At 35.9% G+C, this 17,454-nt stretch overlaps 2 protein-coding genes across 3 annotated transcripts in view; one reads left to right on the top strand and one right to left on the bottom strand.

The window, feature by feature from the left end:
• The window catches only part of LOC119069735 (nucleolysin TIAR), a 524,443-nt gene that overhangs the window by 134,714 nt on the left and 372,275 nt on the right, over positions 1–17,454 (top strand). The window lies entirely within an intron of this gene.
• Positions 12,607–14,350, bottom strand: LOC119069740 (omega-amidase NIT2-like). Its single transcript, XM_037173878.1, has 5 exons — positions 14,192–14,350; positions 13,725–14,123; positions 13,287–13,397; positions 12,825–13,061; positions 12,607–12,753 (listed from the first exon to the last, which is right to left on the bottom strand). The coding sequence occupies exons 1-5, from the start codon at positions 14,208–14,210 to the stop codon at positions 12,665–12,667; spliced, it is 855 nt and encodes a 284-aa protein (XP_037029773.1). The 5' UTR covers positions 14,211–14,350; the 3' UTR covers positions 12,607–12,664.

Raw genomic sequence — 17,454 nt, 5'->3', positions numbered from 1 at the left:
AGAACATTTTTCTATAAATCTTCCTGGCTTTCACGAAGTTTTCTTTATTTTTGAAAGATATCAGTTAAATTTACTCGAATTTACTCTGAATTTTCTCGAGAAAAAACATATTCTTAAAGGCAGGCAGTGGTTGTGACTATTCAAAAGCAGTATTCTCTATGTTAATTATCCCACATTTCTAAACCAACTTCACTGCAATTCATCGATATTTACCAAATTGAAGTTATTTCACCAGAAAACATAACGTAATGAGTAAAGCACTGAAGAAATTGTGGCATGAAAGTTACTTCTATCAGTATGCTACGCACACCGCTTTTCCGTTTATTGCGTCAATATCTGCACAACCTCTATATAAAACCGTGAATTTCTTTAAATACGTTGTAGTGCAGCAATCGCGTACATGGCAAAATAGTTATCACGATTTGACTAACGGCATGAATTCTGTACCGATTACACGGTTGGTTTGAAACGAGATTAAATAGGGACCGCCGACCACCAATAATTTTTTTTCATATTTATAATGAGTGATGGACAAGAACATCACACAGGAAAAAATTAGCCCGAACCCCTGAGCCGTTTCTGAGAACCAGTGGATGCGCTACCACAAGCAGGCAAACACAGCCTGATCACAAATTTTAATGGGGATCGGTAGAGGGAAAAATTCTAAGATATACTGTGTAAAATATATTTCCTTCGATCATCTGCTCTCGGAGCAATAACTGTTGAAAGTCAAAATTTCACCATTTTCGAAGAGTGATATATCTTTGACAAAGTTTCCGCGCCAGCCAGTGCAAATTGATTCTAGACTCGGTTAATAAGCTCTTTCAAATGGCGAAAAAAAAAATTTGAAAATGTTCTTTTAAGTTACATTTTCAGAGAAGTTAATTTTTCCGCTACCCTCGGTGAAATTTGGCCACTTCTGTACCTTTCTGGTAGCCCTATTTCAAACTTATTTGCCCTTAATATTGTAGCCTGAGGAATAAGCTTTTCAACGATACCAAACATGCCATACTTGATCCACAACAAGTACTGTTGATGATTCAGTTTTCAATCGAAGTCAGTCTACTCGAAAATTTGGAGTCCTCGAAAACGAAATTATTAAATTTCAAGATTTTTTTGAAAAATAGTGGACTTTAATGACTCTCTGAGTCTGTACCATACATATAATTGAGTAAAAGACATTCAATTGTAATATTATCTTGAAATTTAATAATTTCGTTTTCGAGGGCTCCGGATTTTCGAGTAGACTGACTTCGATTGAAAACTGAATCATCATCAGTACTTGTTGTGGATCAAGTATGGCATGTTTGGTATCGTTGAAAAGCTTATTCCTCAGGCTACAATATTAGTAAAATAAGTCAAATAAGTTTGAAATAAGGCTACCAGAAAGGTACAGAAGTGGCCAAATTTCACCGAGGGTAGCGGAAAAATTAACTTCTCTGAAAATGTAACTTAAAAGAACATTTTCAATTTTTTTTTTCGCCATATGAAAGAGCTTATTAACCGAGTCTAGAATCAATTTGCACTGGCTGGCGCGGAAACTTTGTCAAAGATATATCACTCTTCGAAAATGGTGAAATTTTGACTTTCAACAGTTATTGCTCCGAGAGCAGATGATCGAAGGAAATATTTTTTACACAGTATATCTTAGAATTTTTCCCTCTACCGATCCCCATTAAAATTTGTGATCAGGCTGTGTCTGCCTGCTTGTGGTAGCGCATCCACTGGTTCTCAGAAACGGCTCAGGGGTTCGGGCTAATTTTTTCCTGTGTGATGTTCTTGTCCATCACTCATTATAAATATGAAAAAAAATTATTGGTGGTCGGCGGTCTCGTTTCAAACCAACCGTGATTACATTATTCCAGATTCCGGTCAATTACCACAAGAGCTAAAATGTATGAATAACGACCATACTAACGTGTTAGTATGAAGTTTCGAAAAAAGGCTAAAAGCAAATAAAACCGGAACAATACGGAACGGAATCATGAAAACTCTATAAACTTTTCCATGGATGTAGTCAAATTCTAGACTTGACTCAATTAATAACGACGGTAGTTTAATTAAATTTTAAATATTTATTTTCTCTTTATTCAAGAGCTAATTTTTTCCTTGCCTTCGAAGTACAAGCTTTTCACCGAATTCGACGAAAATCAACCCGAAATTAAACATTTGTTTATATACTACTCCAATTCCATTTTATTCCATTGTTTCAACTAAATTCAGTTGTTGAAAATTTAAGTGAACATCAAAAATTCGAAAAGATTTATTTATCAATGGTCAACCACGTACCTCAGACAATGCAATGTTTTAATGGTTAGCCAAAACGAATAGAACTAAATGAAAGGAGACGGTTGCTAGAAAAGGTAAAATTATCCTGGCTGTGAATTGAATCACTCAAGATACACTTCTACTTTAAGGGCTTCCTTTAAGGACTTACGTTATCGCCACAGTCTTCAACCAATCTGAAACCTTCGAAAAGCTATACTTACAGACTTACTCGTTCCACCAACCAAAACGAAAATTTGGAAAGGAATAGAGGGCGGCCAGCAACGCACTCCAAGAACAGGTTCTCATATAAATTCAGCTTTTTTTATGTTGGTATATGCCACTACGTTACGAACGTTCGATTAAAAATAAGAGACCAAATGACCGTTAAAAAAATTGTTTTTGGAGTTTTTTGCGGTCAACTTGGCAACTTGTAACGGTCGTTTGTTGTCGATAACGATTTCAGGAATAAATGATCAGCTCTGACTTATGCGATCTTATATACGCAAAGAATATCCGAAGAAATGAAGTACAAGATTAGAAATTCTTTTTTTTAAATACTTATATCAAATGAAGTAATAGATTCGATAGTAAAACTGATATGATGTTAACAGTGAAAGCAAACGTAATTAGTGTTTCCAGCAGAGCCTATTTACTAAATTAATTTTCTTGGAAAGAAACGAACGGCGAAAATTCCGAATATGAAAAATACCAAGCTGACTGAATGACATTTACAAACGAGAGACTTACATGTAATACACAGAGTTATCGGTACTAAATCTGAGACGCAAACCAAATAACCAATTCAATCATATTTGATTGGTTGTTTGAACAGTCAATCTGATGAATAGAATCAATTGTGTTGCTGCAGTTGAATTCCCAATCAACAATTCGATTATTCAATGAGGAGTCTCTACTACTTACACACTGCGCTTTTGAGTTTTTGACATCCTATCTTCTGTTGTGTAAGTAAACAAGTATGGAGAAGACTTGGAAAATGACTTGGTATACACTCACCAATTCCTCCTACGTGTGAATGTAATTTGTGAATAACCCCTTTCAATTCTTAGAAACTTGTGCATTACATGTCTAAAATTTCCTAATTGTCCAGCAAATAATACAAATTTTGTTAAAAGTTTACAATCAATTTGTGCTGCCGATTAGTCGCAATGAACATAACAAAATATCTCTTCGTTTTCCACTTCTTTTCCAAAGCGAGAAAAAAAAATCCAATTAAGTAGATGAATTTTGAATTGGTTGCACGCACCACATTAAAAAAAAGGGCAGCAAACATTCATACCCATTTTCTTTAGTGAATAAAAAGAGGTCAAAATTATAGCGAAAAACAATTTTACTTAACAAATTCTAAAGCAATTGCCACTTACAGTCACTTGCCGTTCATTGCACAGAGAGTCGTCGTCGTCGGGTGTAAAGTTGTTTTACAATAAACATGCAAATATTTAATATCGTTGCGTCACACATAGAACAATTTAGGTTCTACTGGAAAAAAGGAAAGCGAGAAGAAGAAGAAGAAAAAAAAACAAGAAAAAGAGCGAACGAACAGCAACAACAACAACAACAAAAAATTGAAAACGTTAAATAGAACATAGCTTCCCTTGTGTATCATTGTTCTTTGTATTGTTAAATTCCTTTCTGTTATTTCCTAACTTTCACAATAAGTTTTTGTATTTTCCTGTTACAATTCGGATGATGGTTTTCTCTACAACTCCGATGGATGTATAACTTGTACTTGGGGTACAGCAATTTCGCATCTCTATGCTGGGTTTTTCGGTACGTATGTGCTGCTTGTACACATAGCGAACGCCGTGCATTTGAAACGTGTACAAATGTGCGGCGTTTCTGGAAAAGCACAGGCGTAACATTGAATAATCATCCCCAAAAACAAAGGCACATAACCCATTCGACTGTTGTTATGTAATTTTGAATTGTTGTTTTTAATTATCTCTCTCTGGGATATATATGATGGTGTAGCCTCTGTTCGGGGTTATAATGGAAAAGCTGCTTCATATACAGCCGTTTTATTCCTAGTTATACTGTACCATTCTACACCATCTCTTCCATACGTATATACATTTAAGGTATGTAAATTCTGTACAGTCGAGTGGTACTTATCGTCAAATGAATGTACATTTATGCCCTGAGAATTCTAACTAAGCAACCTCTATTATGCTGGCGAATAAATATTTCTGTGAATGAGGCGGTTAAACATAAATTAAATGGTTCGGATGGACAAAGTGTATATGCGAAAGGCAATGAAGATGAACATTGGTGAATGACAAAAAAAAAAAGAAGAATTGGGTGGAATGGAAAAACCGTTTCCTACCACCGAATAGGTTATTTACTTTCTCTTGATATGGAAATAATTAGAAAATTTTGCTTTGATAACCAAACAGTAAATTGGGCTACTCATATTGTGATGGTTTCAGCACTCGAACGCGATGTTTTCCTGTTGAATCAACACTTTCACAAACTAAAACATAATTGCTATATTGCACAGTGACGCCGTTGCCAGTGCGCCCGAAAGAAAGGTTTAAAAAAACGACTGAAAATTGGCGGACCTGGTAAATAACTGAAGTTATTGCAAGAATATTTGTCTTTTCAACAAGTAACTCAAAGCAATGGCGACATTCATATTCGTTACCCGCTTACCACTCTCTACGTAGGAATGATATTAGTTGAACTTCTGGAGGTTACATTTTGATTTTATGAGATTATCGATATATAAGATGAACAATTGAGGCTTGCCGAGATTGCATCTCATGTAATGATATCCTATTTTATCATATGAGCGAAAACCTGATAACAACAGTTTCACTTGTCAGTAATTACCGATTTATCCTTCTAGGTAAATAAACATGCAGAAAAAAGTGAGCAACCCCTCGTTCACTTTTCACTAGGGACTAACTTCGATTCAAATTTTTCCACGTTTTCCCCAATTTAAAAAAAAACTGCGAAAAATTCGGAAAAGGTTGACAATTTTGGGAAAATTAGTTCCTATACATGAAAATAGTAGACAACTATACCAGGGAAGTAATTTGATATCTCGTATCCAGAGGGCTTCAGCCCGAGGTACTTTTACTCATCGTGATACGAAATATCAAGTTATTACCCGTGTGTAGTACTTACTATTACTCTACCATGTGCCTTAATCAACATATTCTGCAAAAGATGTGAGAATTGTCAGCCCGAAGCAAGCCTAAGGCACAAGTTGAAAACATGGTTTTTGGTACGTCAGTCACAATCACCAACTCGTCAAAGTAAACATTTGGACACAGGTGCATAATATTTATTCCTAACTAGTGTTAAAATATCGTGACTTGGTCGCTTGTCTTCCAAGTCGTTTAGGAATATAATTTTTTGTACCAAGGCAAGAAAAGTCGATTTTTCAGCACCCGTCCTAAGTTTTCCTTACGAGCGGAACGTGTGAACACTACAACTCAAATAGACAAACACCCAAACAAATCAATAAATCCTTACGACGAACAAATAATCAATTAGTCTACCACAACTCGTGCGGGAAAATGTATATGAAATTTCATTATCGCCTTAGATCGACAAAAGTATACATTTCACAATAGCTATTTAACTAACAAGTGCCATCATATGGGCGAAATTCTAGTTTTGCTACAAGTTAGGAACTAGATCTTATGTGCTGGAGAACGATCCTCATTTTCACAAACGTCATACGTAAATATAAATATGAAAATACATTTAGAGACTACTTTGATCACACTACCGTTCATAAACACTGTAATTGGCTTAATATAACTGACTTCAGTAATGGACCTATCAATACAAAAATGATTGACTGTTCAATGCCAAGAAAGAAAATCTTTTTTTTTCATAATTCTTTTTAATCCAACAAGTAATTGAATTGACAACAACATTCACGACAAACATAGTAACAAACAAAAGAGAGATAGAGAGAGAGAGAGAAAAGAAAAAGAAAAGAATTTTCCTAGCTCAAGCAAAGGTAATTTTAAAGAATAAAACAAAAGGAAATGTTATTATTGTAATTTACCCAATAGACTATGAATTTCGTTTATCATCCTTTAACTTGGCTCGAAGCTTCAATGATATGGATGAAGGATTTTTTTCGCTCGTTTCTAAAAGGTTTTTTTCTTTTATCGAATGAAAATACATATACTCTGGCGAAGGATATGCATACGATTTTCACATCGAGAATTATTATAAATATAAAATGTCTTTTTCAAGAGATCGTATATAAATTATTTATTTTCAAAAGCACCACCAGAGATGAGAGCAGAGGCACACTCACACACACACACACACACATGGTATAGGAAAAATTGTGATGGGGAAAAGGTGGTGATCAAAATAAATATTTTTCTCTTTTATATTTTCCTCTTATTTATTTTTCGCACTGCATGACTTTACGATGTTCAGGCAATAATATTATGGTAATGTAGTGGATTTTGTGTATGAGTAATAAAAGGATAAAGTAGGGAAAAAAAATATATTCGTGTGTGACTTCATACGGTGGCATTCGTTTTTGTTTATTACTGCCAGGATAATATGTACTGGCAGTTCGAGTATATTTCGAGTTAATTATCGCGATTAAAATATTCTCTCTATATTCATCCATATAAATTTAGGGTGGAACGTTGGGCACATTGTATTCATAAATTAATTGAAACTGGAGCTGATAATCTAATTGTTATTTATGACATCGAGTGCGAAGTACTTTATTAGGTTCTACATGTGTAATTATGACACGAGGCCGCAGGCTGTGTGTCATAATACACATCTTGACCTAATAAAGTACTTCGCACCTAGATTCATACAACATTTTATGCCACAGAGGCATCTAAAATTTGCAAATTTTGTATATTATGATGCTGAGTGGCATAAATATACATTTCCTTGATTCAACCAAAATCTGAAAACTCTGTCACACGATTTTGCTAAATTATTTACTCATTGGATATTCGAGCAATTTAAGGAAATAGACGAGACATTTAATAATAAAGATTAAATTTTGAGTGTAACACAAACAACGGTTTCAAATCATCGGCAATATAAGATCAATAGAATGTATAAGCTAGCGAATGGGTTGTAATGAGTAAAATTTTAGCTGTTCAATGTCTTCTTCTTCTAGGGAGGGACTGACTACCAGAAGGGTGGTAAAAGCATAAAATATTTTGAAAGGACCTTGATTCACACAAAATTTGAAAAAGCTCACCGCTCATTTGGATCTGAAGAAAGCTCCACAAAAATAACGCCTTACTTTGACATCTGTACAATAGTCTATTATGTCGCATTTACTAGAACTTTTGTAATGATAAAGTAAACATACTTTTGTTCTAATACAAATGATATCATTTTCCTCATCACCCACATGCAATTATACTAGTGGAAGCTCTTGTAATATAAACGGTTTAAACTAAGGAAGTGATAACTTATAACTGACCATGTTTGGTTGGTTTTATTTTATCAAGCATATTCCGTACTACAAATTCACCTTTCTGCTAGATAAATTATATAATTTTTGTTTGTCGATGATGTTGTTATGGTTGTAGTGATGACTAAGAAGAAATCTGTCTTAATTCTGTTCCAGCCACTTGTTATCTGTGACTGATTACGTACTGACCAGGGCCGCCTTTTGCCTTTTGGGCACTTCGAAAAATAAATACTTTCACATTCATCAACAAATTTTGAGTTTGACTTAGAAAAGAGTGTATTTGTTCGTCACAATACTACTTTATTTACTACCACAATGGCCTTAATGAGGGCAGTGTTTTGACACACTAAGTATTCTATTACTATACTAGGTGCGTTGCTTTAGGTCATTGTTCAGGCTCTTTTGAAAAATGTGAATCACGACCACGAATCTGCTGCTTTCCATAGCTATGAGAAAGTGGTCAAACGACTTCAACCAAAACTAATTTTTATTTAAAGCTAACACATTCGTGGTCGTTATTGCGGTCGTACATTTTTCAAAAAGAATTCTGATGAAAAGATATCATCAAAAATGAAATACGAGACTCTTAAAAGGAATCTTCACTTGGCAAATTTGTAATCTGTATTTAGGTAAAAATGTTGCATTTTTGACAATAATTTTGCACTCGCATTCTTTTTGGAAAAAGTAGAAACATCGTTTGGTGTTGAAAATTTCAACTTGAAATGTGTTAGCTTTGAATAAAAAATAGAAATGTTTGTGGTGAAACCTAAGTCCAGAAAACTCAAAATTTGTGTCACTTTTCGTGAACTTTTAACATCATAAACCTTTCTATTTTTTATTCATACCTAACACATTTCAACACCAAACGATATTTTAACTTTTCCTAGGAAGGATGCGAGTGCTATTATTATTATCAAAATTATAAAGGCCAACATACACTAGCATCTAGTGTCAGTTGGAAATATGATATTTCTATTGTTAAAACCGGTTTCAACCGATTTTAACTGATTTAAACAATAGAAATATCGTATTCCCGCTGACGTTAGTTGCCAATTCGTGTTGGCCTTAACATTTGTGTGTCCAAATGTAAGCTACAAGCTCTTAAAAGATAATCTGAAATACAATAAAATGCGCCCGAATGTAAACTATAAGTTTGACGTACTATCTTATTCCTCTTAATTTGAACTTGACAACCTATCCGGGTTTCATCTTCTTTTTCAAAATCATTTCTATAACACACGCACATGAGAAACATGAAATTCACGCAAACATTTTTTCAAAAAATTCTAATAATCACCACCTCATCAAAAAACAAACAAACAAAAACAAATTACAAAAGTTTCTGCATAACAACCTGACCACGTGGCCCTATAATAAATCTTTAATTGCCCGAATACGATGGAAAATCGAGTCCAAACGGATCCACCCTAATTCCACGTACATAATATTGAATGATAATAAGCTTTATATGATGGAAAATGTAACATTTCAATCATCATAAATGCGAACGGAGAAAGTTTTAGTATTGTTCAATCAGATGCGAAAATCGAAAACTTAATAGCTTCTAGCATTTGATAAATTGCGGATATTAATTCACTTGCTAAATGATGATAAAGTAAAACACAATGTCATCAACAATTGCGGGTTGTGGCATTACGTAACGTCTATATATGTATGTATATATTCTCGTTTCAGTTATTTGAATAGTTTACCATAGATTCCAACAAAATTGAAACATAAATAAAAGTTTAACATTTTCTTCTTTTTCGCATCTCTTATTTTGCTTTTACGAAAGACGAATCCTTGTAGGTAGTAGACATGCTGTAGATTCTATATCTGGAATTCATTTGAAAGTAAACTCTCATTTTTCTGCAGCAATTTTCGAATAGCATTCCCGACAAGCTCTACATTATACATTCTGCTTTTCTGAGCTATCGAACAATTTATAAAGACGAGCAAGAAGCAACAACAACAAAAATGGCAATCCTATTAAATATATTTCCACTGCCAACATACATGGCGAAATTTGGTTGCGGTGTCACTAACTCGTCTGTGGGTGTACCACTTTATCATAAAAATTGTCGTAAAATACCATCGATTTTAGGCAATTGCCGAAGACAATTAAAAGTTACTATAACAGAAAATCGTTGTTGCCGAAAACTATCAATTCAGAAAATTAAAAAACGAGTCGATCATTTTGAACGACAGGGCTGGTATAAAAATCAAAAAGTAGAAGTTTTTTTTTATTATAACAAATATTCCGTATTGATTGACATAAAAAGCGTTTATAAAATTAAAATTAAACGTCGTTTGATAAAATATAAAAAATTTCATCCAATTGCTTATCGTATTCAAATGTTCCCATGATACGGGCAGCATTTGTCCTTTGTATAGCGAGGCTTATGCGTTGCGTCAAGTATTGCTTTGATCGTGGTTCTCCTGTTGACATTTTAAGAAGATTTCCCAACTTTCCAACGAACTCCAAAGCCTCCGCGCACCATGGTCCCAGTGTTTCACATGCAAAAGGTAAAAAGATGTAGTTGTCTTCAACAATTTTTTTGTAGTCATTACATTTATCTGTTGCTCCTCGTTGCGCCACACTGCCAGTTCTTAACGATGATGAATGTATGTATGAAGGTGCGAGTGTATCTCTTATCGTAGCATCCCATACAAGCATTTTACCATTGTACCATGGGACCAATGTAACGCCATCTGCTCTTTTTCCGCTGTCTCTGAAAATTTGCGGTTCGAGTCTTGCTGGGATATTGGCTGACCGAAGACCTCTGCACAAAATGTTGTTCATGTCGCTGTGGCAGGCGTGTCTTCCAGCACTATATTTACAGGACAGGCCGTGAATTCCATTCTTGTTCACTTGGGCTCCACATTTGCACCTGTGTGGTATACAAATATCACATCCTAAACGTAATGCAACAGAGATACGAAAAGTATTGTTGTCGAGTAAGCTTCCAATTTGTCGTGATGGTAATACAGTTAACCAGGCACTAGATTCCTTTGCAATTGAAGCGTTGTATCGTGCTTTTTGTTCTTCGGTTGATAGCGTTAATGAATTTACGATTTTTTCAATGGAGATGATGTCCCATGTTTTTTGGATCGTTTTGTTTTCTGGCAATTTGTTGTCATATATCGCAGACCACAAGTGTAAGCTGTCCATGTAACTTGCAATGACCGACTCATCCGAAATTTGTGGAAACATCATGTTGACGAGTTCGGCCACCGAATTGACGGAAGCTAGAAATGCTGGTAGTGCGATATCTTTGATTTTTCTGATTCCAAGGCCTCCATTTTGTATTGGAAGAGTTGCAATTGTCCACTGTTCATTATTTAGGCAAGAATTTATTGTTTTTTCCAAAGCGAGCTTAATCATGTTGTCCATGTCATAAAGATGTTCTTCAAAATTGAAACATCAGCTGGTTCTCAGTATGTATGTTAGTTTCGGTATCGTGAAGCAGTGTTTCAGGATATAGAAAGCGACGTGATGTTTCAAATTACTGAGACGTTCAATCAATGTCGACAACTCAATTTTCTTTTTCGCCAGGATTCTTTTCGTTGCAGTTTCTGTCAGAGGTGCTCCAAGTAATTCCAGATCTTCAGTTATGATTTTTATTCCTGGTGTTACTTCGTTGAAATTCGCTATTATGGAGTCCTCCGGTGTCGAACAGAAGAACAGTTCGCATTTTGATGGATTCACATTCAAGCCGATTTTTTTGCATTCAATTATGAGTTTTCTGAGGTCTGATAAAACCACTTCTGGTTCTCCACATAAAGTGCCGTCGTCCAGATACCATAAATTCAACTCTGAAGCCATTCCTTCGATGATTGGTTGTATACTCAAACTAAATGCCAACGGACCGCACGGATCTCCTTGCTGAGCGCCTACTTGTGATGTAATGATATCGCTTCCGAAGAACAAGAACGAAGGTTTCGAGTAGCACTGCCACATAAAAGGGTAAATGCTTGGTGTGTGCTTTTTGATTTCATTGAGCATTACGTCTCTTTCTACGGAATTAAAAGCGTTTTCAAAATCGATTTTCAATAAAATCTTACTTGAATTCCTGTTCAACAGCAAATACGTTCTGGTCGCATGTACTGCTGCTTCGCATCCGCCATGAGTATTGACTCCTATTTGTATTGGTCGGAGATAGTCACCACTTTCATTTCGAACAAATTTGCATGCTAATTTCGCAGCCAGTCTACGATAGGCAGATCCAACAAAAATGTATTAAGGCAGAGACAATAAAAATTGTTCTAAGTTCCCTGGTAGTCTAGGGTCCACTGAAAAAGCTGTGTCCAAAGAGGAGTCCGGAGCATGTTAAAGTGTTTTTCGGTAGAGGTTAGCACCCTGATGAAGAAAAGTTAGGCTGGAATTCTGGGCAATAACTTTTGGCGGCGGTTTAAAGTCCAAAAACCGTGTTTTTTCACCTTATCGTTGAATGTCAAGAGAACCCGAAAAGGTAAAAAATTGGTTTGGAAAGAACTAAGTGAATAATGTCTAGCGAGTTTTTTTCTGTAACCTAAATTCAAAGTTAGATATGTATGAAAATAGAGCACAGTGAGACAATATTCGAATAAAGATGAGATTATCATGTGAAGGGTCAGCTATTTGAATCCTTTTGTATTCCATTCAAACTTGGCAGGAAAACCAAAGAAAAATTTAGATTAAGCCTCTTTTGCGTCGCTATATCTACGAGCCGTTACTCTAGCTACATGTATCGACGCGAGAGAGACCCTATTCAAATTGTTATTTTGTTTTTCTGTCATGTCAAACTTTAGATTTAGTTATTTAAAATGTAGAGCAATGATGACACGTCAGTTTGAATTTAACAGTGATTAGGAGACGACTAGTAGACGTAATGTAGGAATCAGAATTGAAACAACACTTTTTGGTCTTGCTAAAATTTCTTTTTATTTAGGGTAAGACACACAAATTGTCACTGTTTATTTCTTGTAGACGAGGTCATAGATATCTGTTCTCTTATGGTCCAATAATTTAATATCCCTGCGGTACTTTTCCAAGTCGGTCAAATCTGTTCACAACCATAAAAATCACCGAATTTCAGTTCAATCGAAATCAAACAAAATCATGCAATAATCTCACCAATATCTAGGTACAGCAGATCCTCTCGGTCGTTTAACCGTTTCAAGACCTTTCCATATCCATCCACAATTAATGAGTGTCCGTATACCATGTCCATCATTCGTTCATCCATACGAGCTTGAGAAATTGTCATAACAAACATTTGATTGTCGGCAGCCCGAGTTTTGGTTAGCATATCGGTGAACATTTCCCCGATCATCTTAGGATATGCCGTTGTGTAAATCATCATATCACAGCCTAGTTGAAATGAGTTTAAGTTCACTTTTTTCTTCAACAGTTCTGGTGGGTACAGCAGTCTCGGAACATGGACCAGTAGTCTGTCACCTGTTGTTCCTTCATCGATATTTTTTTTTGCGAATAAATGAACAATAGGTCCGACTACTGGCACACGTTTGGAGACTGGCCTAATTCAGAAGACAGATATACATGGTCAGTAAATTACTGTACATCTGATAAACTTACCAAATTTGCGATAAAGTGTGGCCATTTCACTGTAAAATAGATCACAGCATATGCCCAAACCAATTTTAACACCGTCCATATCGAATGTGGTCAATGTGTTGCCAGCAGTTACTGGAACAATTTTTTTTTTAAATCAAAATACGATTAGTCTTTGGGGACATTCAAAGAACAATCATGTTTTACGAGAAATTTTAACTCGCTCTGCCCCCCCGCCTGCGTTTTTCCTATACCTAAATTTACTGATGTTAATGCCTCATGTATCGAGGACAGTACTTCTTGAGAATGTTTGCTACTTTAAAAGGTCAAGAAAATATCGAGCTGGGCTGGAAAAGTTTAAATTCGCGTCGAGCACGCCGGCCTAAGTTTTCACAGTTTCCCTAACTCCTCTCCAGCAAATTGTTTCGTATAATCAATTTAAGATACGAATAGATGTCTTACGGAAATCAGACTCCTTCATTTTCATGTCCATCAAATCCATATCAACCAAATGAACCTGTCGATGTTTGACCAAAAAATCGCCAGTATTCTTGAATACCACTATCGTATTGTACCAGATACTCTTGTCGCGTTCATCTCGTTCGGGAAGTCCAGCGACGATATAGATTTTCAATTCCTTGGCAATATTGGACAACATCATACATGTTTCACCGGTCGGAATCAGTTCAGCATTTTGCTCGAATAGATCGCGTCGGCCATGCGGTGTGGTGAACATTTCCGGTAGGACGACCATTTTTGATCGATCCTTTTCCACAGTCATACGAATCAGGCGCATGGCGTTGGTAACATTGTCATGTTTTCGATCCGTTACATTCATCTGAAGGAGCGTAACTCCAAACACTGAATAGGAAAACATTCACATTTTTCAAATTATTTTGGAATTTAATTTACACAAAATGTGAACTTACTTTTGTTGGTCTTTTGCATTGTTACGTTACCCAGTTCGACGATTTAAAGGAAATTCTTTTAAAAATGTTAGTAACTGTTTGATGAAACTTCCAACAGCGAATAAAATTATTGGCTTTGAGTTGCTCTTTTAAATAGGTCGATGATGCATCTTCAAATTATCACACAGCATAGAGAGATAAAAATATTTTTTTTCTTATTTTTGTTCGTTAATTAATTAGGTTCGTTATCAGAGGTTTCTGTTATTGTACTTGCTACATTGTATAAATTCAAACGAATGCTTAGATTAATATAAAATTTAATGTTTGCACAGAGCTTCTCCCATTTAATTCAATTTTATTTGGTAATTTTTAAAACGACCGCGACTCTACAAAAACACCCCGTACCCATACTCGAACTTAAAAAAAACATTTTTAATAGAGCAATGATGCCTCAAACACTATAGATAATTGCGGCTCGCCAAATTTCGGCTCCCTCGATTGCTGTTAAGGAGTAGGAACATACCTAAAAAAAATCTAAATTTTTTAGGTGTTACCTTACTTCTTAACAAAAATCCATTGAGCCGAGATCCGACTAGCCGCAATAGTCGGAATGAATAAGAGGGATTCTTTTGAATTTCGACTGACCGAAATCGGCGCTATTTTTCCCGGGACTTTTTTATATATGCCTAGTTAGGCCTTGGTGCCTAGGCCCCAAAACCAGTCTCAGATATTTTTGATCTTCCATACCTGGTTGGTTGTAAGTGGCCAAAAGTCGAAAAATGGGATTTCGTAGTCCGGATTTCATTTCCGAAAGGTGACGAGGCCACGGGCGTGTGTGGGTTCGTTGGAAAGCTGAGGTCAAGTACTCCTGGGGCAAATATTAACTTCATAAAATTTGCTGATAATCGGCCGAAAATATGACTTCTGGAAAATTTCTCAGAATCGATGGAACCTCCGTGAACTTTGATGAGAGCTGTGACCTCACTAATGCAATTATCTGATTAAATTATTACTTATTATGAATGTGGAAGGCCTCAGCTTTACAGCGATACGCATATTTACTAGTTTGGCGGAGTGAAACACACAGTTTTCATCTGTTACGTAGTCACGTACCAAACTACTAAATATGGATATCGGTGTAAAGCTGAGGTCCTCCACATTCATAATAAGTAATAATTTAATCAAATAATTGCATTAGTGAGGTCACAGCTCTCATCAAAGTTCACGGAGGTTCCATCGATTCTGAGAAATTTTCCGGAAGTCATATTTTCGGCCGATTATCATCAAATTTTATGAAGTTAATATTTGCCCCAGGAGTACTTGACCTCAGCTTTCCAACGAACCCATACACTCCCGTGTCCTCGCCACCTTACGGAAATGAAATCCGAACTACGAAACCTCATTTTTCGACTTTTGGCCACTTACAACCAGCCAGGTATGGAAGATCAAAAATGTCTGAGACTGGTTTTGGGGCCTAGGCACCAAGGCCTAACTAGACATATATAAAAAAGTCCCGGAAAAAATAGCGCCGATTTCGGTCAGTCGAAGTAGCTAATAATCTTTTGAACGTGATACCTTGATAGAGATTCCACGTAGACTAACTTGACAACAGCAGCTGGCAGCACTGAATGCCTTTTTGTCAAATACGATGGTGGAATAAAGGTCTGGCGATTTAAACGATTGTAGCGGGTTAGATTTGTCGGTAGTGACGATAGTGTGAAATACCTGTATCGAACAATGTTGGTGCACAGTACAGTCCCTACTGCATATCACGGGATGGTTTTAGCTCCATTAGGTTTTCTCTACTCACAGCAATGCTCAATTTTTGGGTACCCTTTGGAACAAAATTTTTTTGCTTGAGGAACACCGTCACTTCCTAACATTTCTTGTGTTAAGTGAATTTGTTCAGCGTTGTCAGCTACTATATTTTGATCAACTAATTCTACGGGGTACAGATATCTATGTTCCACAATTATCTTGGGTAATCGAGATTGTTTAGCCATGTTATATCACCGTACTGACTATTCTCCTATCCTACTATGCTCTCAAGTTTTATTGGAAATAGACATTAGATAGAGTTATCGTTCTATTTATAGATAATTGTTAGAAATTTTGATGATCTAGAGTATGTTCCTCAGTTGATCGCTCGAAAAATGAAATGCAGATCAACTCGACCACTCTGGAAGCAATGAATTTCATCGAGTGTTCATTTATGTTAAAGGCGTTATAAGTTGCGGTTCGATCTTTTGTTACTACACAAGGCAATTCAACCAAAATTAGGCTTGAGGCGACAAGACGTTTAAGAGCAATGGCCCCTTTGCAAATTTGTAGCCTACATTTAGGCGGAAAATTTTTCGTTTTTGATTATTTATCTGAACCAAAATCTTTTATTGAAAAAGTAAAACTATTAAAACAGACAAAAATTTGTTACTTTTAAGAGTGATATCGCCAAAACTTGAACCAATTTGAAAACAATGGTTCGGCGATCCAGGCAAGCTATAGCTCGTTTGAATCGTCTTTCAATTCTAAGAAATAGGGATCTTTTAGTTTTTCTGTTAATTTCCCATTTTCGGAGTGAACACGTGAAAAGTCATAGCATGTCAAGGGGTGGTGAAAACAGTTTTTTTGTGATAGCTCAAGATAGAAATGTTTCTAAAAGTTGAAAATTTGTAGGAATATAGGCCTTTCGCAGACCTTCATAAAGAGTATAATCATCGGTATGGGCCGCCACCGGTTCTAGACTTATGACTCAAAATATGGTCAATGTTTGGACAGTCCTACTGGCTTGCAACAGAATTTATCCGCGGAACTGGCTATAGGGTGTTGTAGCTGGACTTACCCTCTTTCATTCCACATATAAAAAACACCAGATAAATTCTGTTGCAAGCCATAAAGTTAGTTGAAGTAAAATGTCGCTCCAGGAGACCCATATTTTTCAGTGTTTTCAACTTGTTTTTGGTCTTCAAACAGGCTGGAGCGATGGGAATGAAATAAACTAAATCAAAATTACATGTTCAGCTCGAAATTGTCCTGAACCGAGCACTGGGATCACTGGTCTTAAAAAGTTTGCTTTCCTCCTACTTCGTAGTAGGTGGAAAACATCATTTATTTGACTTCATAAAAATATCAGGAACTCAATTGCTTTCACCGAATATGGGCTTATTGTAAAGCAGAGGTGCGCATCGTTCATTTACAGTCAATAAATGGCCACTCAAGATGTAATTTGTGCTTCACAAGAGGTCACACAATATGGAAATGTGTGTAAAATCACGTTTTTTATATGT

The sequence above is a fragment of the Bradysia coprophila genome (assembly GCF_014529535.1).
Source record: "Bradysia coprophila strain Holo2 chromosome X unlocalized genomic scaffold, BU_Bcop_v1 contig_39, whole genome shotgun sequence".
NCBI lineage: Eukaryota > Metazoa > Arthropoda > Insecta > Diptera > Sciaridae > Bradysia > Bradysia coprophila.
Note: the sequence above shows the minus strand (reverse complement) of the source record. Positions and strands in the feature narration are given on the sequence as shown.